Below are 25,642 nucleotides of genomic sequence, written 5' to 3'. Positions count from 1 at the left end.
CCTGATGCAGCCCACAATAGCAGTGTCATCAGCGAACTTTTGCACGTGGCAGGACTCGAGTCATATTGGAAGTCTGATGTATATAGATTGAACAGGACGGAGAAAGTACAGTCCCCTCGGCGCCCTGTATTGCTGACACAATGTCAGACCTGCAGTTCCCAAGGCGCACATATTGAGGTCTGTCTGTAAGATAGTCCACAATCCATGCCACCAGGTGTGAGTCTACTCCCATCTCAGTCAGCTTGTCTCTAAGGAGCAGAGGTTGGATGGGGTTGAAGGCGCTAAAGAAGGCCAAAACATAATTCTTACAGCACCACTGCCTCTGTCCAGGTGGGAGAGGGATCGTGTAGCATATAGATGATGGCATCCTCCGCTCCCACCTTCTCCTGGTATGCAACTGCAGAGGGTGAGGCGTGGCGGACCTGTGGCCTCAGGTGGTGAAGCAGCAGCCCTCCATGGTCTTCATCAGATGTGACGTCAGAGCAACAGGCGGAAGTCATTCAGCTCACTAGGACGTGATACCTTTGGGACAGGGTGATACAAGATGTTTTCCAAAGCCTTGGGACTCTACCCTGTTCCAGGCTCAGGTTGAAGATGCGCTGTAGAGGACTCCCCAGTTCCAACGCACAGGCCTTCAGCAGTCGTGGCGATACACCATCTGGACCCGCTGCTTTGCTGGCACGAAGTCTTCTCAGCTCTCTGCTCACATGGGCTGCTGTAATTGTGGGTGGGGATGTCTCACCTATGCTGGTATCAGCAGAAGGATGGTTGGAGGATGCAGTACTCCGAGGTGAGAGTGGGTTAGGGTGATCAAACCTATTAAAGAAGTTGTTCATTTGGTTTGCTCTCTCCACGTCTGTCTCGATGGCGGCACCGCTTCGAGCTGCAGCCAGTGATAATCTTCATCCCATCCCACACTTCCTTCATGCTGTTGTTCTGCAACTTCTGCTCCAGCTTTCTCCTGTACTGCTCTTTCGCCGCCCTGAGCTGGACTCGAGTTCCTTCTGCACGCTTGAGCTCATGCTGATCACCACCTTTAAAAGCCCTTTTCTTCTGGTTCAAAAGGCCTTTGATGTCACTTGTAATCCATGGCTTCTTGTTAGCATAGCAGCGTACTGTTCTTACTGGAACTACAATGTCCATACAGAAATTGATGTAATCAGTTGTGCATTCAACAGCCTCTTCAATGTTGTCACTATGTGACCCCAGCAATATATCCCAGTCTGTAGTTCCAAAGCAGTCTCTCAGAGCCTGCTCTGCCTCAGGGGACCACTTCCTGAATGATCGTGTGGTTATAGGTAGTTCCCTCACTCTTGGTTTGTATTGAGGCTGAAGCAGAACCAGGTTATAATCTGCTTTCCCAAGCGCAGGCAGCGGGGTGTCGCTGTATGCGTCTTTAATGTTTGCATACAGTAGGTCGATAGTCCTGTTTCCCCGGGTGTTACAAAACTCTTTTCCTATATATTTTTTACCTGACAATTTATTTTAATCATTATCACTAATAGCATGTTGCTAGAAGTGCTGAAAGAATGAATCATAATATTGTTCATCAAGAATGAAGCTAAACAAAGTGCATCAAACTATAAATTTGTTCTTAATTGCAGAAAAACTTTAATGACTTTACCATGCAGCTTATTGAAATATCTAAAGGCTGCTTTTATTGTTTACAGAGACATGGTGCCAGAGCCTGTTAGCGCTCAGGAGTCAAAAAACGAAAACAAAAATTGTTGATTTACCACTTGAAACAAAAACTCTCTTAGTAATGCAGGGTCACAGAGGGACAGAATCGTACAAAACAAAGGCTGGCTGCCAATCTCTGGCCAAACCCTGCTCTTTTTATTCGCCATATAGGTCTAACCAGGCCTTTTTATTATTAATTCTTATTGGGCATAAAGATCATATTGCAATATGTAAAGCACAATCTCAGTCAATACAACAGTTCCAGTAGAGTTGTAAGATGAAATAAATCGCAACAAGAGCTTAAACCCTCAGCCTCCACAGTTCTAGCAGTTATGTACAAAACTGAGCCAGAGGGCTGAACGCATGCGAAGGAGATGTGCTGGGATCATCTGCTGGCTTGCTGCAGCTGCCACTGGTGAGATGCATGTTCTACTTGTCACTTGTCATTGTTTTAAGAGCAAGGAGCACCTGAAGTGTGTCTGCCAAAAGCATTCCAACAACTGCGAGGTTAGATGTCCGTGAACATTCATTTAAATTGTTTGTAAGCAGGGCATGACGTGCAAAAATGACCATCTCACCGGTTTTGCTTCCTAAGGTTGTAATGTCTAGTCTTGCGTATCGTCAAAGGGTCTTTTCAAGATGATCTGGTCTTGATCGCTTTGCTCAACCTTCCCGGAGGCGCACTACACTCCTGCCACTTCGCGTCTTTCCTGCTCGCGTTGTGAAAGTGGGGGAGCTGAACACATGCTAAGGAAAAGCGGATGGATAAGCTACTGGCTTTGTGCTGTTTCTGCCAAGGTGTGTGTTCTGCTTGTCGCTCTGCGCATCAATCATTTCAAAGCCTGTACAGCAGCTGCCGTTAGCATTCTGAAGGGGGTGGCTTTGTGAGGGGTGAACGCACGCTAAGGAGATGCACTTGGATCATCTGCTGGCTTGCTTGTTCTGCTTGTTGTTGTTTTAAGAGCTAGGAGAACCTGAAGTGTGTCTGTCAAAAGCATTCCAACAACTGCTAGGTTAGATGGCTGTGAACTTATTTTGAATTGTTTGTATGTAGGGCGTGACGTGCAAAAGTCACCGTCTCACAGGTTTTGCTTCCTAAGGTTGTAATGTCTAGTCTCGTATGTCGTCAAGGTGTTTCTCTGAGATGATCTGGTCTCGAACGCTTCGCACAACCCCCCCCGGAGGCACGCTGCGCTCCTGCCACTTCGTGGCTTTCCCGCTCACATTTAAAGGGGGGGAGCTGAAAACACGCTAAAGAGAAGTGAACAGATCAGCCACTGGCTTTGTGTTGCTTCTGCCAAGGTGCGTGTTCTGCTTGTTGCTCTGTGCGTCGATCATTTAAAAGGCTGTACAGCAGCTGTCCTTCTGTCTCACTGCCTTGTCTCGTGGGATGTCAAATTGTCTTCTGAGAAGATCATGTCTCGTCTTCCTGCCAAGATTTTTTTTTTTTTTTTTTAATAATAGAGAGATGTTACTCATATCCTTAGCCCGATATCCACATATCATATGTGTTTACAAAGTGTGTTTTAATAAGTTTACATGTGTTTAAAGTGTGTGTCTCAGAGTACAAATATTCATTAATGGGTCGTAATACTAGAAGTTAAGCAATTTCAGGCCATCCTTCTGCTTTAGATCTTTGTAGTGTCATCCTTTTAATATGTGGCCTTACTGCATTCAAGACAAGCACAATTTCAATTGACTCCAGTTGTATGAAAAATGGTTATTAAATATATTTATGTATGGGCTAACAGTAAAAATAGATCCTTAGAAAGATATTTAAACAATATAAATTATCCCAGAATATGAAGAGTCAACCACCTAGCAATGTCTTGTTTAATGCATCTTACCATGTTGCAAAAGTAAAATTTACATAATCCTTTGAGAATCTTTGTGACTAATTCTTGTGAACTGTTCTGAGATGGTTAATTTACTATGGCATGCAAGTGAGTTGACTAGGAAATGTTCTATAAAATTTAACCAACAGACTAAATATGATTAGCAGTGATGTGCTTGAATTAGTAATTAAGAGAACCATTCCATCAGCATCGAGGAACTTCTGTTATGTCGTTTCCGCCATTATTATCTCTGACTGTGTTTTCCAAAGATGGACCACCAACAATTTGATAGTTATTATAAAAAGCACTTGTGATTATGGACAATCCTGTCTGGTTCTATGTTTTTAATAAGATAAAAATGTAAATAAATATTTGTTTACACATACATACATAACTTGATACTAGTGCAAATCTGTTTCCAGATAGTAAGATGTTTGGAAACTTGGATATTGAAGAACAATACAATAGATCAAATATGCTAAAGGTCTGACAACAAATGTCTGCCTTTTAAAAATACAGTTTTCCTTTGTGATACATCAAATAGAGCATTTTGTTTTAGCTACAGCTTTCATAAGCATTGTTTAGTAATGGTCTATAAGATATATGTTCAAGGAGATCGTTATTTTTCTTAGGAATGACAGTGATTGATGCCTGCCATAGAGCTTGGAGTGCGTTATATTCTCAAGCTTTCTAAAAAAAAATAGAATTATTGGGAGATTATTATGGCAGTTAAAGATGTTACAGTCAGTGCTACCTATCTTCAGAATCTAATATTATCTCAGTAACTACAAAGAGGATTGTTTTGTGAATATTATATGTAGCATTCATGCTAGGGAAAAAGGGTATAAAGAAATTTTGAAGAAGGTTCCTCATAATGATAATTGTGTTTGGTGAGCAAGACTGGAAATGGTGAAGAGACCATCATCTCAGGAAACAGATGGGAGTAAGGGATACTCTACTATTTCAGATGAAGAAACATTCAACAGACAGCTTGAAATAAGTGCTTAGAAGCATGAAGAAGACAAGTAAGGGTACACATAAACTTAGAGAGGTCCAATGGGTATTAAATAGGTACTGTAGATCCTTTCTCTCTATTATAATAAAAAAAATCCTGGGACAAGATGATTTTTCAGAGAGATACTTTCATGTCCTGTGAGACGAGACTTTGTGCCAAGAGATTTAACTACGCTCAGGGCCGGAAATAAAAGACAAAGAGTAGACGACAAAGTTGAACGTTGTAAAGAAGTAAAAAACGTTGGTGCAGTACACGTGCAGAGCAGGTTAGAGAAAATGAAAGTACTAAAAATTCGAAAATCTCAAAAAAATGATAGTAAAGATTGCATTAGTGTAAACAAACAAATTATTACTCGGTGAAATAATGGAACAGTGAAAAGAGATTGAATATATTGTTTGGACATAAACTTTAAGTCAGAGACTTGTAGATCATCTTAATTCGTGTTGCCATCAGGGGAAAGTAGTGTTTCTTCCCAATGAAGAGGCGTATCTGTGAGAATTTAAAGATTTGTTGTTTGGTGAAAGTGAAATCCACATACGCGAACGGCAGAGACGCGAAGTGGCTGGTGCATAGTGCAGGCCCTGGGGTTGCTCAGCAAAGTGAGCAAATTCATAATTAATTTATATTTAATATTACATTTGAAAAGGAGTTAACAGTTAAACAAATTAAAAGAATGAGGCTAGCACAACACATGTTCTGTATGGTATGCACTTTTTGGAAGTGTGCTTTAACCATGCCAGCTTTCAAGAGGCTTGCATATATCGAAAATGACATCTAATCCAACACCTTGACCTCGGGGCTACTGAACTTGAGAAGGAGGTGGCTAGCCCGGTTTGAATTCAAGAATTGACAGATCTTGCACAGGTGTCCTTTAGGTAGATATTGTGCATTCCTTAAGTGTCACTTAAAGGATTCTAGAGCAGAGATGTAGAAAAAAATAGGTTTTGGTTGAACGTACGGGTGAGGTAAAAGGTGCACACTGTCCAGATGATTCAAACCCAGAGTTGGAGGTGTTCAACCAGTTTAAAGACCTTGCAGGAGATGGTTACTCTGATAGCTCTAGTAGATGGTAGGCAAGAATGAGGAGCCCCAGTGGGTCACCTCAGAACTAGCCTCTAGAAAGAGAGAAATAATAATAGTGGGATAGTTATAGTGGGAGGCTCAATCATTAGGGGGATTGAAACTCAGGTTTTCTTCAGTAAGAGAGTCTTATACAGTGTATTGCCTTCCTAGTGGACAAGTGAAAGACATCCTTGGAAGAGGTGTCAGGCTCCAAGCCAGATGAATCATTCCAGAGGAACCTGGACAGAATACAGGCTTGGATGAATTTATGGGAGTTCAAAATGTAATGTAAAAAAATGTAAAGTATTACACAAAGGAAGTAGAAATTTGGAAACACAATAAAAGGTTTGGATCCTCAAAGTACATTTTACGAGAAGGAACATGGAGTTGTAATTTGTCAGTGTCTACGTTCACGTATTGTACAAAATCCATTAAGACGACTAATAGGATGTTAGGTTATGCAGCACTATGTTTAGAGCACAAATCAAGGGAGGTTATACTTAAGATATATAACAAACTAGTGAGGCCTGATATGGAATTCAGTGTGCAGGTTTGGTGTCCAGGCTATAAAGAAGACACAGCACAGCTAGAAAAAGTCTGGAAAAGAATTATTAGGCTGATTCCAGAACTCAGATGTTTAAGCTGTGAGAAAGGATTGAAGGAGCTGAACCTTTAAACATAAAGCAAATTAAGAGATGGCAGCTTTAAAGTGTTTAAAATTATGAAGAGAACTGGATCTCAGAGGGTACATTAAATACATTTTTCAATAGGAGCACAAATTTCTCACAAATGTTAAAACGTGACCATAGACACATGAAATAAATGACCGAATAATATGGTAAACAATAGAACTTTAGGGACCTTCAAAACTCTTCTTGAAGTTATTTGTAACAAATTAGGAAAACAGCATTGTCAAGGTTATTTTGCTGAAATGGTTTGTTCTCATTAAAACTGTCGTAATGTACACACATTCAATTTGTTTCTCGAGATGATGGGAACCCATTCTCTGCAAATGAGGAAAGATACAAATTATACCTTCCAGCATAAACAGGATGAATTTGAACATCTGAGTTCACGTAAAAAACCCCATCTGTGCCTGATTGATATCTTCAGCTTGGGGTTCAGTGGATCAGATAGAAGAGAAGAACACTAGGTAGCTTGTGCTGAAGTATGAAAAAGAATAAAAATCACAGAACATCATGGACATTACCATACTAGGTGTGCACATAAAGAAAAAAAACATTCTGGCTGACCTCATACTGGACACTCCACCTCCTTGCACATGCAGTCAGGAGCTGACTTATGGCTTTATTTGGGGTGGGATATTTGGCTGTATGTTGTTTACAAAGTGCAAAGGTCAATTGAGCAACTGAGGCTCTGTGAGTCTGTTGTGGGTGACCGGTACGCATACTTTAATTACTGGTATGAAGTAGCACAAGACAATCTTTGACTCTTGGCGTCTGCACACCGGGTTCATGTAAGGTAAAGTTTCTCAACCACTGGCAGGTCATCCTTGGTTTGTTGTGGGTCATCTAAGCCAGTATTTCTCAACCACTGGGTCATGGGTTGCCATTATTGGTTCACAAGTGGGTTGTGAGTGGGATGCGGTTGGTCACCTTAGTTATCAGCAGTACGGCGTGATATGTTTTTCTATTTCTATATAAGCTCATTTTGCCAAGGTGAACCCCCTCCCCATCACATTTCACCAAGAGGGCTGTTTACACGTGCTGCTAGTGGGTTGTTAATAAATTTAAAAATGGCAAAGCTGGGTTGCTTGACCTTAAAGGTTGAGAAACATTGGTGTAAGCAGGGAGGTTCAGGCCAAATTCAGAAAAATTAGCCATGTGGATTAGCGCTGATCAAAACATTAAAATGTCTTCTAAGAGTCGGAAAAAATATGAAACCAGATGAAATAGTATTAACGAAAGATTTATTACTCTGGCTGGTTTGGACAATTTCTAGAACACCCTATTGTGCTTATGACCCTCGGCTGAAAGCATAAGTCACCCCACCTTGGGTGGCTGTAAATCGATGAATGACTGCACATTCGTGTCACTGTGTATGCTGCCAGTTAAAGTAAAGGTATTACTGTTAAAATCCACAAGTATATATCTCATTCTGGTGCTCCCAGTTATGTGAGAACTAAATACTTATATAGTATCTAAAATATTATCAGAATGTATTGTAATTTCTGATGAAAGTGTATAAATTATTTGATATGCACAAATTGGCTTCATGAGGGAACCTATGATAATTAAAAGACTTCACGGCCTCTTCTTCTCTTGCAATCTCAGACTTTTTAAACTCCGCACATGAAATAGAAAAAATGGCACACCTTGTCTGGCAGCCTGTTTTTGATACAATTCTACAGCAGATGTCCGTTTCAGGTACAGTCCATAGTGTTCTGAGACAGGGAAACCTGAAGGAGAGTTCATGAGCAGATCAGTATGCTGTTTTCTCTTTTAAAGGCTTCACTCATCATGAGCCTAGAGGTGATGTGGACTGAAGGATCCTACAGTTGGTCCAGTGCAGTCTGGTATGTTTTTTTTGTGTTGTTCGAATTTGGTTCATTCAGCTGCAAGGAGCCGTGTACTGCACAGCACGCTCTGTCCAAACAAACAAACCAGGCACACAGTTAACTCTTGTGGCCAAAGTATATAAAATAGGTGTTGTTGTTTCTCTCAAAGTGTTCGGAAATAGGAATCTTAAGCTTGTTTGCAGGTTAAACAGTCTAAAGCTTAATTTCAATCATTGAACCCAGCAACTGCTAACCACCTAAATATGCTCTTTGTTAAGAAGACTGCAGTCTCCACCTCGCTATCTATGCTCATTGGCTTCCACATGGGTCACATACAGTATGACTGCCAGCTACAGCAGTAGGATTAGCCTTTATGTGGAACTGAGCTTTAGTCGACTTTATTACACGGTGTTAAACTTTACCAGCAGTTACGACAACCCGACTCAGTTTCAGAGACAATATAGCAGCAAAGAAAGAATTATAATCTTCAAGCTAGAATGGTACACACGCAAAAGACAGTAAAGTCAGGTCTTTCATGGTCATAAAAAAATATGTAAGGCTCTAATAATAATAAAAAAAAATATAAGGTAAGACCAACATGAGACTGCAAACAAGGCTCAGTGTATGGTTACTGTAGATGTATACATTAAAATGATAAATATGTTTACTATGATGTGTGATTTATTTTTTTTTTTTCCTCCTTTTCCTCAGTCACTACCTTGAAGGAAATAAGTATCACTTCCTTAACTGGAATCATTTATTCTTTATTTTTAATGTGCATGGTGTGCTGTAGCTTCCTGGTACTGGTGAGTGATAAACTGGTCAATCTGGTATACCAGCTGAAATTATTCTTGCAGTATGAATAAAAAGTTTAAGCAATTCAGAGAAAAATTGTGCACATTTAAACATAAAATATGCTTTATCACAAACATATTCATACAAAGGCGGCACGGTGGTGCAGTGGTAGCTCTGCTGCCTCGCAGTTAGGCGACCCAGACTCTCTTCCCGGGTCCTCCCTTTGCGGAGTTTGCATGTTCTCCCCGTGTCCAAAGACATGCAGGTTAGGTGCATTGGCGATTCTAAATTGTGCCTAGCGTGTGCTTGGTGGGTGTGTGAGCTGGCGCCCTGCCCGGGGTTTGTTTCCTGCCTTGCGCTCTGTGTTGGCTCCAGCAGACCCCTGTGACCCTGTAGTTAGGGTATAGCGGGCTGGATAATATAGATGGGCGGAATTCATACAAAACGAAATGCAATTTTGTATTTGTGTCATTTCTTTGTATATGGATGTGTATGTCAGCCCACATCTTTAAGAATATTACCCAGAGTGATGTGCAGATTGATGAGCCACTGCAGACAGGAGGAGAAGACGTGAGAAGCTGTGCCTTACGCTCTCTCGCTGTCTTCTGGGCAGTGGAGCTCTGAGTGAATGAGAGAGAAAGTTCAAGGGAGGCGAATGTCCGTTAACAAATCCATCTGAAGAGCAAACAGTGACAAGTGTTTAGATGGAAAACAAGCATGTCCGTGTGCAAAAGTAATACTTAATAACAAATGTTATTTGTTAAAAATGCAATTCTGTCTGAAAAGTATACACAAATAAATGATTCCGTTGTCTATTGAAACTGTGAGAATTATTATTTTCAATATGTTATACTTTGTATGTCTTTTGGGTCATAGAATGCATTTTCAAAGTTAAAATTGATTTAAGTGAGTTGTAATTATTTTGTGTTTTCCAATTTACACCATTTTGTATGGTTGCTATTATTTACAGAATCAGCTTGGCTGCTGTTATGTGTTTGTCAGGGGACGGCATCTTAGGTCACACTTTGCATGACATCTGGGTCACAGGGTATAAAGTCCAACACTGCGGCTTCTCAATTATCCAAGTTTGCTGATAATACTAAGAATTACAGCTGCTGATTAATTGCTGTTAATGTGTACAATTCACATGTTAAAAATTGTTACGATTGCTTTTTTTAAAGCGACCCCTAAATGTGTTAATTGAATCTGGTTACTCTGATGGTGCTGCAGACTTAATGAAGCAAATGAAACCAAATCTGTTAATACCGCTTGAGTTGTTTCTTGATAATGACCTTCATCCACACACACCAGTGTAATGCAGGAACATAGAATACAGTAAGAGACACACTTGGACCTGTGTTTTCAGACAGATTGTTTCATATATATATATATATATACATATATACATATACATACATACATACACTAGCTCTTCAAAGTGCAGAGCAGACAGAGTGAGTGAGTTTTATGTTGCCACTATGCTACGTTCGCATATTAACATTGGGGGAAAAAAAATAGAAAAAAGTCACATCTCTCAGTATAGCAGAACATCCAAAACAAGATGCTGAACATAGTAATGTCTGCTAATGCAAATTTGACATTGAAGAATATATCTGTCAGTGGGTCGGCCCTGTCCCTGGCGATGAAAACGTTTGCTGTGAAGCTCTTTTGGTCATTCATGACTGGACATCTGACCTGAAAGATCGCGGTGCATGTGCTCGCCATGTCTGAGCAGCTGAGTGGAATCGCTAGATTTCTTATGCCTCACTGATACTTCCCCCAGTGCATTAACTGTAAATTAAATTAACTGTATCGGCTCAGACTGTAGCCCACATTATAATCTACAGTAGCCTATATTAGAACCAATACAAATCGGTGTAAATTGATTGTGCTAATATTTCCATCCATTAGGGCTGAAGGTTAAGATAATTAAATATATTTTATAATCCATAAATGCCACATTCATGTGCAATTTAAACCATCTAAATTCATAAACACATCAGATACATATTTACAAGTTTTTTCAGTCTATTCTTTGCTATTAAAAAGCCTCATCTGGTCATATGTTCAGTCTAATTAATGACTTCTCCACTTCTGGTAACCGCTACAGAGTTGACTCGTGTTTGTCACAAAGTTAAGCCCAACCTGATTCTAACAGTGCTGAATGTGCACAAAGGCTGTTTTGTAATATTTATTTATTTCTTTATTTCTTTATTTATTTGTGTGATTGTTAGCACTTTTGGTGTGTTGTCTGACATCATGACAGTTCAAACCATAATATTATAGCAGCCAATGATGAGGGATTGATTGGGTGATTGCTGTTTCTGCTGCATAAGCAAGTAATTATTAAAACTGTTTTTTTTGGAAATAAACCACTTTATATTTTTTAAAAATATTAATATGCTTGAAGGAAACATGATAAATTGTAATGGATAGGCAGTTAATTTCAATTAGCAGCCCTATTAAGAATCTAAATGTGTGCCTAAAGAGAGTTGCCCTTGACTGGTGAATATTTTCTGATCTTCAACTTCAAGTTTAGATTCCATTTTGGTTTTGGGGTCCACTAACTACGTCTCGACTCCCGTCTAGGTCTCTGCAGCGTCTCTTGTGTGACTGATACAGTAAATCAACAAGCGTGACACTGCCAGTGTTTAATACCGTGTTGTTGTAAACCTGAAATGCAGTACTTTAAACATATCAGTTGTGGAAACACCGAACTCTGAAATTCCACCTGTGGACGTCCTGCAAGCGTCTCCAATAATTTAGCTTTGAGGACGAAGGCTATGCAGGAAGGAAATGTATTTATTATCCTGACCGTTTCTTTTTAGATTCTTACATGATACTGATATACTAATATAGTATTCTCTCCCACTTTTTCACTGACTGACATGAATACAAGGAGAGTTTTGCAGACATCAAGGTGAAATTCTATTATAGCAAACAGGATGCATTTATCCCACATGCTAGTTTTGAATGGCTACTTGCATTTAATAAAACAGCATCATAAAAATGAACCGCTGGGGTTAAACTCTGTGTGTACTTTTTCACAACAGTACTCACATGTGGTTTTCAGCTGAAGAAAAACACAGTTAACATAATAAAACTAGCAGGAGACATCTTTGAGATTGTATGAACTGTTCCCACCTGCACCGAGGCCGGCTGGATTTCATTAACGTTGCTTTCTGCAGAGATAGCATGGGGGCCGATTGTTCCTTTGAGCCAAGAGAGTGGAAGTAATCATAATGGGGCTGAGACTGTCTAATACACTTACTTCTTACAGACATATTGTACTTTTTTCCATTTGCCACAAGCCTATTATAACTCGGGAGAAGCTCTTAATCTGCCATGCTGAGCGGTTGCCAAGGTGGTTAGTATAGGAGCACGCCTGACGTTCATATTCTACTCTGTTTATGAGGATCTGAATGTGGTACAGCAGAAACTGGAGAAGAGGGTAACAGGAACCTTTAATGTTCAAAGTATTTTATACAATATGAACAGAAGCAAACCTAAAGGGGACTGACCTCTGAAGATGCATCTTAATTTAGTTCATTTAGTTTTTGTTTCCCTCTTGGATCTCTGGATATTCTTCTTGATAAAAGGTAAAGAGTGTAATCAGTATGCAGTTGGGGCACCCATTATTGATTTGCCATTAGCTATGTTCAGTATTTTATTTCATGAAGGTTTCCTCCATTTGTAGAACTGAACCACCACACTAAGTTTGCAGTTTTCATTTTTCCCATCTGGACATCCATTCACCAGTACAACTCTGGCACTAATCTTCTCCAGTCAGCAAGAGAAAAACAGTTTAAAATTTAAGCCATGGAAAAAATTCTTGAACAGCTGGCCAGGTTATAGTCTCTGTTGTACTTTGATGTTTTGCTTTAAAAATTTGTTTTATGACAGCTTGGAGCTGTTGCAATATTTCTGTTCCTCTTTGTAGATGAAAACTGAACATCTAACTATGTGAAGGATTTCATGAAACAAAGATACTGTAGGCACCCTGTCTGTGGGCATCAACCCCAGAATTGGAAGTGTCAAACCGTTTTCAGGTTCTTGCAGAGCTGGATGGTGTCTCTGAAGATTCTCTGGTGGTAGGCAGGCATGAGGAGCCCCAAAGGACCACCTCAAAACCAGTTCCCAGAATGAGAGTGTAGTGATAGTTGGGGACTCGGTCATTAGGGGGATTGACGCTTCACTTTGCTCCAGGGACAGAGACTCTCACACCGTGTGTTGCCTTCTGGGTGCAAAGGTGCAAGACTTCCATGGAAGGGTTGATAGACTCTTGGCCAGAACGGGGAGTGGATCCAGTGGTCATTGTCTATGTTGAAACAAATTCCATAAATTAGGGAAGTCTATTAGATTCCAGGCTGTGGAGCAGAACTGACAAGGTAGTCTCCACTGAAGTTCTGCTTGTGCCATTGGAGAGATTACAAGGCTTAACATGTGGTGATGATCTTGGTGTAGGGTAGAAGGGTATAGGTTTATGGGGCACAAGTGGGACGTGTTCCGGCCATGATGGGTTACATCTGAACCCAAGGAGACCAATGTGTTGAGTAGGTTAGGCAAGGATTGTTTAACATAGGAACTGGAAAGGCAGACATTTTAGGACAGGCTAGGTTTAGAACTGTATCTGACAGAACAAACAATAAAATATAAGTAAAAATGCATAGTCATGTAAATTCTAACCCAAAGTTTAAGTGCAAAAGGTGAACATGCAGATATGAAAGGTTCATCTTTTAAGCTTAAGTGCTTCACATTTACAAGCATTCTGCGAGTAGTCTTGTGCCATGTGTCCTAGGTGGGTAGCATGGCACTTCAGTTAGCTTTTGCTGTAAAGGAGAGGGAACTGCTCGACAGGATTAGGGAGAGGGTGGTCCGACTGCAGGCCGTGATCTAGCAGGGCAAATCCCTTCCCTCTGTTTTGGTCCTTGTTGTTACATATTTGGTACATACTAGCAACCCCACCAGTGGAAGGCCCATTACACAAAGTCATATCAAGCATTCCAGTGTTTTATATGAAGATGTTCTGTAATTCTCAGGAATTACCGTATATGTGTGTGAATAAAGCTAAAAAAACTGGTAGACAACTCAGACACACAACCATAACAGATTCAGGGAATGATGAATCAAAGTGACGGTTTGCTTAGGTAACGATTTGAGATTTGTGTGAAAACTGTGTGGATTTTGAAATAATGGCACTCCTTTCTCCCAAAATTAAAGAAGGTATTGTTGAAGCCAATTGCCTTCAGGTGTGCCCTCGCAGCCACTGCTGAAACAGACCTAATCTCGTGTGGAGGAGTGCATATGCACGGCTTCTTTTGGTCAAAACCCGAACTTTGTTCAGCTTTTATTATCAGCACACACCTTTACTCAGTTTTGAACTTGTCACAAAATAATAAATAGACAAAACACAGCACATGTGTGCTTACCTGTGTGTTTACTTTTAGTGCATAATTTGACCCTTTGCACAACTTTCAAGGACCCCACAAACGGAGAGGCTCGAGGTGCTTGTGAGCAGCCGCCCCGCAGAGGTGAATTCCTGGACTAAGACAGGAATCTTGACATTTTTTTAAACACACTACAGGTTGCAATGTTATCTTCTGTCTCCCACTGATAACATTGTGAGGAGCCATTTGTTTTTCCCCACATTACTGAAAAACTCCATGTGACACTAAGTTAACAGAGTCGAGGAATAAATGGACATACAGCCAAAACTCTCCATTATGTGGTGGAAAAAAGCCGACTGCCTGAGCAAAACACACACAATTACCTTTGAGTAAACTACAGCTTGTAAAAATGCTACCTCTGCTAAATATTGCTGCATCCCAATTAAATTCAACAAAGAGTATACTGAAACCGTGTTCTGCCTCTCTAAAATTTGTGACATTTCAAGATAAAATATCTGAAACGAATTAACAGAAATCAATGTATAGTCTTGTGCGGCCCTCATGGACACTGGATTATCAATAAAGAGCTACAATTTACAAAACATACGGGATCGCATTTCCCCACTGCAGGATTGTGTGAAGCCAGGCCATAAGCTAGCAGTATCAGGTGGACCGTAAACCGCTGCCAATAAAATAACATTCTTGTCTTGAAGGATTCATGTAGGAGAAAAAAAACCAATCAAGAGTACTTGAGCCATGTTTAAAACTTGGGACTGTAGCCTTTTGGCGCTTTTCCACTGCATAGTACGGCACAGCACGGTTCAGTACAGCTCACCTTGGTTCGGCTCGGTTTGCGTTTCGACTGCAGTTTAGTACCGCTTTAGAGTGGCCGGGATTATTCACGTGTCGTTATAGTTGCGCCGCCTCTACTGCTCACTCTTCATTTTTTTTTAACTTGTCCCTACACTGTTTGTAAGTCCGATGGTAGCAATGTGCACCCAAGAGCTTAGCGACCTCCTGAAAAACGTTTTCATTCCGCGTCGCCACATCCAGCTCTCGCTGGATCCGCTCCTCGGCTACCAAGGAGAGGAACGTCTGTACTTCCTCAATAGACCACGAAACAGCCATTTTTGGTTAAAACAAAATGGTGTGTCCGAACCTTCGCTGGCTGTGCTAAAAATCTAGCGGGTCTGTTGTGTCTCATGTCGCAAGTTCAGTGACGCAGTAATGATGATTTTCTCCGGCCAATCAGTGACCAGCAGAGTTTACACGTCACGTTTTGGTAACGGTTTGGCGCGCTTGGAACCTCGGCTGAGGTGGTACTAAAAAAAGGACCAGGTACCAGGTACTGTTCCCAGTGGAAAGCCCCCCAAAAGTGAGCTGAACTGAACCGTGTCGTGCCGTACTATGCAGTGGAAAAGCGCCTTTTGGATGCAGCAATGCTAAATACTGCACTACAAATAATAAAAACAGGAATATCTCATTTGTTGCTAAATTAATAGTTATATTAAGTCAAGTCAAATTTTTACAGCACTTTAAAAACAACTAAAAGTTGACCAAAGCACTGTACAACAATACAGTCAACAAGAGGTAAGACGTAATATAATAGAATAATAAAAGGATAAATAACAAAAGCAAAAGCAACACACAGCAATGCATGAAAGTTAACATCCATTAAAATACATCTACAATACAAATCAGAAAATAAAGCAACACACTTAATACTAGAATCCCTGAAGCCTATGAAAAAACTCGTAATCCTGGTCTACCTTAAATCTCTTTGCACCTCTCCATCAGTGTCTTTTGTGTTGTAAAAGTGTCGATCAGCACAAGCACCCTGCTATACCATCCCCATTGTCGGAGCTCAACTCGGGCAAAAAGTTCTGCCAGCTCAAGCCAAGGCTCCTTATCTGTGTGTGAGGTGCCTGGAGTTGTATAGGGTAAATAATACAGTATATTATTATTTAGAATCCATGCATTTCATGCGTGTTCTGTGTCTACAAAGATCTGGGTAAGTGTAGGATGAAAGGAAATGTGAGGCAAGGCAAGACATGCTCAATGCGTACCTAAAGCAGAAACTTTTTCCATGTTATACTTATTATGACAAGGAGTGTATAATGTGCTTTTATTCAAGAATATAACCAAAGAAAAAAAAAATTTACAAAACAAAAGACGCTGATGGAGAGGTGCAAAGGAATTTAAGGTGGGTTGGGATTACAAGTTTTTTTGTAGGCTTCAGGAGTTCTAGTGTTAAAAGTACAAAGTTAAGCAAGACTGTCAATGCAACCTAAAAGCAGGCGAATAAAAGTCTGTTTTTAATTGTGGAGGCTGATTGTTTTGAGAGGGCGATCACCCCACAGCATCAAGCGTGTGAATAGAATAGACAGTAATAACTGATTAAAGGATCTGAAAGACTCTGACTGTGTAGGGAGTAGCGAGTAGGGACAGTGGAGTTCAGCAACATAGGCAGGTGAGCCAATGAGCACAAATAGGACAATGGAAAACTCCACCTCGTAGTCCTTAGGGAGCCAATGAAGAGAAACTGACATGGGAGAAATGTGACATCTTCTTTTAGTGCCAGTCAAGACTCTGGTAGCAGCACTTTAAAATATAATATGTCTGGTTAACTGTAGTAATAGTAGAAGTAACAGTAGTAGTAATAGTGATTTATATGAAAGAGAGAAGGTGGGAGTGTGCACTGAATACAACCTTTAATTGAGCAAGACACACTGTAAATATATTGAATACACTTAATGATGGCAGGAGAGCTTATCTGTCATGGCAGCTTAGTGCAGAAGCTCCAACTCGCTTTAACATAAAGCCCCTTTTTATTATATACAACTTCTCTAACCTACTTGTGGTTACTGATAGAAAAACTCTTTTCAAAGAAATCATTGTTGAAGCCTTCAATACGCTTTAAAATGACATCATTTCAGAAGCTGAACCTGCCTCCTGATTTTTCTGATTTGGTACAGAAGATACGGAAAGCAGTAGGTTTTATAAATCTCGTCATGAGAAGGTCACAGAAACTTTTACATAATGAAATCACAGCACCATATAAATAAAGCCAGCCAGTAGTGCAGAGGCCAAAGTAAAATGTAAGTTATAAATCTTGCTGAAGTTATTGATGCTGTCATATCGATGTCAGTGCTGCCCATTCTGGAGCGACCCGAACTCTGACAAATAAGGTGTTCTGGCCCACATCTTGTTAGCTGTCAGCTATTATTTGTGAACTGCGCTCCCCCTTCATCTTGTCATTTATTAACACACCAGTCAGTCACGTCCCACACTCACAGTGGTGCTATAAAAGTCTATGAAGCTCACGTAAGGCACGTAGGTCCCATAATAAACATTTGAATACAATACACCCCATGTGTCTCACGTAGGCACTCCTTTATCTCTTGTTTCGGTCACGTAAAACGTATCCATCGGGTATATAAACCCCTGTGTCTAGTTAGTTGTGGTACACAGCAATTTGAACCTCTGTCTGCGCACTTCTCTTTGTCTTGATCCAACCGTGGAAATCACTCGCCTTGTAAGTGTCTTTTAAAGCTCTATTGTTTAATGTACACAGCTTTGTAAATCATTCTTTATTGTCTTTGATTGTACACATGTAAATGCCTGTATGTTTCTTTTCTATATATTTCAGTTTACAACGAAGTACGTCCAGTAAAAGCCTTCAAGATAGCTCGCTCACCCCTTGACGTTTTTTATGTGGCTGTGCCGAGTTGTTTAAGCTCTCTGCGGCCGCATTGCACAGACAGTGCAGAGTGAGGCAGAAAATAAGGTGCAGAGTAAAAACTTGAGAAACTCCCATTTGTTCATTTTCACAGATCTGTTGTTCTTCCTTTGAAGGATAAGATCACCAGCAGATGATGGACATGATGGTCAGATAAATTTGTGCATATTAAAATGTATTTGTTGTACCGTGTTAGCCATTATGAATGTAGTGACAAGTCAAACAAAATGACGCCTTTTATTGGCTAACTAGAAAGATTACAATATGCAGGCTTTCGAGGCAACTCAGGCCCCTCCTTCACATCTTGCCTGTGAGCCTGCAAATTGCAATCTTTCTAGTTAGCCAATAAAAGGCGACATTTTGTTTGACTTTTCACTTAAAATATATGAAAAAATGATCAAATTGTCCTGAAAGAAATATATTGTGCTAGATATATTTAGAAGACTCGTGATTGTTGACCTCTGGCATGTTTTCTCAACTGTGACTTAAGCAGTAAAGGTTTGAACGCCGATGGTAACAAACATGGCTTTGTCTAAATGTCCCTGACTGCTGGTATTCTTCACACCGGCCATCTCCCTGCTGCTGTCATATCAGATGACTCTCTGCTCCCATTCTTATATTGAAACTGATGGCTACAATTTTCAATTTCATTACCCAAACTCCAAATTCACATTTGACCATACACAGTCAAGTCAGTAAGTATTGGGTCAGTGACACAGTTTTCATAATTTTGGTTTACCAGAAATATAATATGAGCCGTTTAGGAATGACAGCCATTTTTATACATGGCCGCCTGTTTTCAAAAGTATCTGGTCAAATAGACAGTCACACACAGAAGGATCATTTTCAGTATTTGGTTGAAAACTCTTTCCAGTCATTGACTGCCCTAAGTCTGACCTGATGGCCATCTCCAAATGCTGGACTTCCACCCTAGTGATACTTGGCAGCAACTGAAGACAACTGCAGTAAATGTCTGTCTGGCCTCTTCATTAGACTTTTGTCTTCAGCAAGTGAAATGCACGTCCAGTTAAGTTGAGGTCAGTTGATTGACTTGGCCTTTGAAGAATATTTCGGTGCACTGTATGTTTTACCTCATTGTCCATCTGTCGTCCATCTGTCGTCCTATCTGTCTTGCAGCATTTGGTTAAATCTGAGCAGACAGTATAGCCGAGTAGACTTCAGGATTCATCCTGGTACTTCTGTCCGCAGTCATATCATCAATAAACACCAGTGACACGATCATGCCATGAAACTGCCTCCACCATATTTTACCGATGATGTGGTGTTTATCGGATGATGAGCCGTTTCTTCTCTTCTCCATACTCTTCTCTTTCCAGTATTCTGGTATATGTTGATCTCAGTATCCTTTGTCCAAAGAAAATTCTTCCAGAACTGGAAAGGCTTTAAAAAATGTTTTCTGACAAATTCTAATCTGTCCTTCCATTGTTTGGCGTTTACCAGTGGTTTGCACCTTTACTGTCATGGAGTCTTCTCTTGATTGTATACTAGGGCAATGGTTGTTCTAACTCACTAAAATTTATGAAGTTTTCTTCACCAAGGATAAAAGTCCGCAACCATCCAGCACAGTTGTCTTCTTTTGATTTCCAGACCTTCTGGTGTTGCTTAGTTCACCAGTGTATTCCCTCTTTTTAAGAATACACCAAATGGTTGATTTGTCCACTCCTCGTGTTTCTACTCTCTCTAAAGGGTTGCTTTTGTTTTCTCAGCCTTTTACTTGCTTGGCCATCTCTTTGGACCTCATATTATCCAAATGCAAATTCCAAACTTGGAGTCAATCTGTTAATGAAATAATGAGAGAGCCACGCCAACCTAGCTATGAAACAGCTTGGCAGCCCCTGGGTTTGGGGGCTATGGAGAACAATGGCTATCATTCATAAACAGCCCATACAATATTTTTGGTAAAGCTGAAAGTCTACACTTTTGTTTCAGATCCATTGTGGTGGTGTGCAGTGCTAAAATCGTGTCGGTGTCCACAGACTTGCTGGCCTAACTGAAGACGCCAGAGTTAAGCATCCCCACATTTTCCTGCTGAAGGGGCTACTTAACTGGATAAGACATTAGGTGATACAGACCATCCAGAATGTGGACACAGCCCCTTTTCTGAATTCTATGTGGCATTCTGGGATCTTCAGCTCATGAGGTAAACAATGACGTAGTCTATTCTTTTGTTTTACAGAAGAAATTAACGACTGAATGTGTCTTCCGTGAATGGTTTGAAGAGAACTGGTACAACACGTACACTTCAACATTGTATAAGCATGCAGATACAGGAAGATTTTACTATGTGGCTCTGAATAAAGATGGTTCTCCAAGAGAAGGCTCCAGAACAAAAAAACACCAAAAATTTACCCATTTTCTACCAAGGAAAGTGGAGGCAGAAAAACCAAATGTGTCTTACAGAGACCCGTTCCACCACAGGTGACATATTGAGTGCGCTGCTGAGCTTCTCACCCTGCACCTTCTGTAAGCTCTTCAACACACCACCGCAACGTAATCCATTTTATCAGATTGACTTTTTTGAAATGCATCGCGCAGTTAGTGCTAATAGTCATTCTGGGAATTTCTGCTATAGACTAGATGTACTGCAAGAAAAACTTTCAGTTTCAGTGATATATTTATAAAAACCAGAAGAGAATGTTCTCGGCTGAAAAGATCTACACGTTGGGTTTGATAAAAATGTACAGATGACTTGTTCCATATTGGGGAACATTTTAAAAGGAGGATTTACAAACTGATTCATGTATTTATAAAATGTGCATTGTATTTATTATATATAAATTTATTTATTACAAAGGATTTATTTTTAAACTTGAAAAATATCAGGAACTATTGATTCTACTGAAATATGATCATAAAGAGTATGTGGGGGAAAATGCAATAAAGGTTTCTTGCTGTAATAAAAGACTTGTGATTGAATTTTCTTCAACTCACCACTGTAATTAATAATTTATTTGAAACAAGCCAACACTGTATTACCCTTGATAGTAGTTTTAAACAACAGTAAAACCAAAAATAAAGTACCTTACACCTCACTTAATCCTTCTGGCTTAAAATAAAAAGAGGTCTTAGATTTAAGACTAATAAAATGGTTGATAAAGAACTGCTGGCTTATTTTGTGGAATAGCTTTGTTTATCCCCATGAAGAATTCTGTTCTTTCCAATTTCAAACTGTGTCTGTTAGCCACTGTGACGCCGATGGTGACAGACGGGAAAATCCAGAGGGCAGTGAGCAGTGCAGCAATGGCGATTACAGGCGGATCCCGCAGGAAGCGGGTTGTGCTGGGGCTGATTCAGAGGAAGCCGTTAAGACGACGAGAGTCCATAGCAACTCTAAGGATGTTCCAAGGCAAAGCGAAATGGACCTCCTGCAGATCCAAACAGCAAACCTGAAAACCTTGACCAAGGTAGGCCAGGTCCTGCTTGTGTTTCTCACCACTTGATTTGAATGCTGGCTTGTGTTTTAGCTATGCTGAGACATGAATATGGCATACAACATTTTTAAAAATAAAGGTGCCAGTGTACGGAGTGATGCCATAGAGGAACCATTTTTGGTACCTAAAAGACCCACCCACATGAAGGTTCCAGAAACAACAGACATGAAATAAATAACTATGACTTGATCGTAACAGATTTGAGATATACCAGTGGCTCATGAGTTTAACACTAGAATTAACCAAGCCTACAAAAAAACTCAAACGCGGCTCACCTTAAATCCATTCGCACCTCTCCATCAGTGTCTTTTGTCTTGTAAATGTGTCGATAAGCGCAAGCAGCCTGCTATACCATTAACTCAGAATGGGAAAGAAGGTCTTGTAGTTCAAGCCTTGATTGTCTGAGAGTGAGCTACCTAGAGTTGTAGAAGGGAAATAATTTCATGTGTGTTCTGTGTCTACAACAATCTATGTAAATGCATTATTAAAACAAACGTTTTTCACGTTTTAGTAATAAATAACAAAATGTAGACATGAACTGTATAATGTCTGAAGAGTGATGGTGAAATACCAAATAAACACTTTCACAAAAGGTACAAGTGCAATACGACTGCTGAGTTATAATCCAGACGTCTTGAGTTTGAAACCAGCTTCCCCACAAGTTTCTGAGAAGTGAGCTTGCTCTTATTGTTAATATTATACAATAAATACATCGATTTGATTTGTGTCTGAAACAGCTGGTATAAATTCATAGCACTTGTAAAAGTTAAGTGTTTTTTGTTTTTACTTTTATTCTTTCAGTCAAACTCACGATACAACAAGATCTGACGATGTTAGTTTTTATCGGAAACTGGGAATAACTGTACATGTGAGTGGTGTTTTGAGACAATGGAACTGGAAATTCTCCAATCTGGAGGGATAAAAGCTGAAACACAAACGCTGGTGAATCTGCCTTCTTCCTGTCTCATTGTCAGTTGAATTTTTTTTATTCAGTTTTATTGAGTGTTCCTGCTCAGACTGAATTAGTATGCACCTTATGGTCCATGATGTCAAAAAAAAAAACCCCAGAGCCATGGGTATATATGATATTTGGAATAACTCATTTTATGACCTGTATAGTACAATTTGGAAAACATTATATTTTTCATATTCATTTGCATGCCTTCTTGCAGTTGTAACCAGTGTCCCAATTTTTTTCCCCTGATCTTGCCCAGTCTCCACATTTTGGTGCATGGTGGTGTTTCTTTTGTACTCCAGGACATGCAGATGAAAGAATAGTACAGAGAGGTCAGTTCCGCGCTATACGCAATCATCAAATTCAAATGTTATCAGTTCCCACACACCCAAGGACGTCCTTCCTATATTTTCGACATGTGTAGCTGTTGCAATGTACAATCTACTCTCTGTGCTGTGGTTCCTATTACATTGAGGGGCACCTGACACTAACTGAGTTTGCTTTCCTGGGGGAAGCGGTGGTCCTGGAACAGAAGCTGGTCGATGTTGCATCCTCTTTTGCTTTATCCTTCACCTTTTCTTGTAAGAAGCGACGACAAAGTTCCTCTGTGAGGTGAGCCACGAACGCTCTTCTTTTCTATTGCTGGAGTGCCGTCTCTGATCACAGGTGTTCAGCCTAGGCTTGTGCCCTTGCCCTTTAACACTAGAATTACCAGAGCCTACGAAAAAACTCGTAATTCCGTCCCACCTTAAACTGCTTCTTAAATCCCTTCACACCTCTCCGCCAGCGTCCTTTGTCTTCTAAATGTGCTGATAAAGAGAAGCTTGGAGCAGCCGGCTATTCCATCCCCACCAATTTAGAACGTGCACGAACTTCTCCCAGCTCATGCCTTGATTGAGTATCTGGGAGTGAAGTGGAGTTTTAGAGTGAAATAATAGATCGTTGTTTGGAACACACGCATTTCATGTCTGTTCCGTTTCTACAGTAATCTGTGTCAACACATTGTTAAAACAAATACATTTTTTATATTCTAGTAGTAGATGACAAAATGTAGGCATAAACTATATAATGTATGAAGCCTGAAGTCCAAATAGCAAAGAAACATTTTCACAAGAATAACACAACAATTGCACTTTTATTCAAACATATAACTGCAGAAACAAAAAGCCGCCTTAACATGCGACATTGACACCAGTTTACTATAACTGACTCCGTGGTTCAATAGATTCAGCCCCTGCTTGGGAATCAAGGAGTCACGGGTTCGATCCTGCGCCCTTCCGTTTTGAGAAGTAAACTGTTCTTAGTCTTACTGTTTTAGAATAAAAACTTACATTTGATTTCAGTCTGTAACAGCCGGTGCAATTTATGATCTTTGTAAAGGTTAGCTTTTTTTTTTATTCACTTTTCACTCTCTCAGTCGCGTTCAGAATCAATCCATACAACCCCATCTGACACGGCTGTTTTCACTAAAGGCACGCGCTATAGCTCTGCAGTGTACCACGATGCATACTAACGCCCCGGTTCTGACACACAACCGCTGGCGAAGCTGCCTTCTTCGTATCTCACCGTCACTTGCTTTTCTTTTTATTCAGTTTTATTGAGTGTTCCTGCCAGTCCCGCATGTTGCTGTATGCTTTTTCTTTTGCACCCAGGACATGCAGAAGAAAGAATGGTAAAGACCAACCGGCTATATGCAATCATCAGACACTCCCCATCTGCCCGTGTCGTTCAAACACAGGAACATATATTGGTGTAAAAGTATAACAAAAGTGCACTTTTATTCAAGTGCACTTTTCCATCGCTTTTCCTGTAAGAAGCAGTGTACACACTTCTCTCTATCCAGCATACAGCAACATGCGGGACTGGCAGGAACACTCAATAAAACTGAATAAAAAGAAAATCAAGTGACGGTGAGATCGAAGAAGGCAGCTTCGCCAGCGCCTGTGTGTCAGAACCGGGCGTTAGTATGCATCGTGGTACAGCACAGAGCTATAGCGCGTCTGTATTCTGTTTCTTTTGTACTCCAGGGCACGCAGAGGAGAGAATAGTAAAGAGCAGTAAGTTGCGCTATATGCAATCATCAGACACTCTCCATCTGCCCGTTGTTTTGTTATACTTTTCAATACTTTTTACTGCTCAAACGGGCATGCTCAAAAATACACGTGTAATGCCACGAAAAGTGCACGCAGACACTTCATTTTCGCAAACAAAACAAGTGCACTTTTATTCAAAACTACCTGTATAACCGAAGAAAAAGAAAGCAAGTTACAGTAGGCGATTGATACGACATCTTGCATGGTGCAATGCTAAGAAGTGCAGATTTTCATTCCGTGCTATATAAAATCATCACATTCAAATATTAACAGTTCCCACACACCCAAGGACCGTCCTTCCTACATTTACGACACGTGTACTTGTTGCCGTGTACACACCTCTCTGTGCTATGGTTTCTATTACACTGAATGAGCACCTGACACTGTACTTTCTTCCCTGGGGGAAGGTCCGCATCAGAGAATTTCCAGTTCCTGCATAAATTCACACCCGATCTGGCGCTGTTCGTTTTCAAATAATATTGCATTAGTGCGATTATATTTTCACATATATTGTCTTTCTTTCAGGTGTGTAATAGAAACCACAGCATAGAGAGAAGTGTGTACACTGCTTCTTACAGGAAAAGGCGATGGAAAAAGTGCACTTGAATAAAAGTGCACTTTTGTTATACTTTTACACCAATATATGTTCCTGTGTTTGAGCGACACGGGCAGATGGGGAGTGTCTGATGATTGCATATAGCGCCGAAGTTACTGGTCTTTACCATTCTTTCCTCTGCATGTCCTGGAGGACAAAAGAAAAAGCATACAGCAACATGCGGGGACTGGCAGGAACACTCAATAAAACTGAATAAAAGAAAAGCAAGTGGCGGTGAGATCGAAGAAGGCAGCTTCGCCAGCGTTTGTGTGTCAGAACCGGGGGCGTTAGTATGCATCGTGGTACACTGCAGAGCTATAAGCGCGTCTTTAGTGAAAACAGCCGTGTCAGATGGGGTTGTATGGATTGATTCTGAGCGACTGAGAGAGTGAAAAGTGAATAAAAAAAAAAGCTAACCTTTACAAAGATCATAAATTGCACGGCTGTTACAGACTGAAATCAAATGTATGTTTTATTCTAAAACAGTAAGACTAAGAGCAGTTTACTTCTCAAAAC

General features: G+C 40.3%; 1 protein-coding gene across 2 annotated transcripts in view; it reads left to right on the top strand.

Annotated features, from left to right (window-relative positions):
• The window catches only part of fgf16 (fibroblast growth factor 16), a 162,770-nt gene extending 141,766 nt beyond the window's left edge, over nucleotides 1–21,004 (top strand). For both annotated transcript variants that reach the window (XM_039765747.1, XM_039765746.1), the window contains one exon: nucleotides 20,229–21,004. In XM_039765747.1, coding sequence (XP_039621681.1) covers nucleotides 20,229–20,474 — 246 coding nt within the window. In that variant the 3' untranslated portion in view covers nucleotides 20,475–21,004. The remainder of the gene's footprint in view (nucleotides 1–20,228) is intronic.
• Nucleotides 21,005–25,642: the final 4,638 nt, after the last annotated feature.

This window comes from Polypterus senegalus, chromosome 10 (genome assembly GCF_016835505.1).
Source record: "Polypterus senegalus isolate Bchr_013 chromosome 10, ASM1683550v1, whole genome shotgun sequence".
Taxonomy (NCBI): domain Eukaryota; kingdom Metazoa; phylum Chordata; class Cladistia; order Polypteriformes; family Polypteridae; genus Polypterus; species Polypterus senegalus.
The sequence above is the reverse complement of the archived record's forward strand: the minus strand, read 5'-3'. Positions and strand labels throughout refer to the sequence as shown.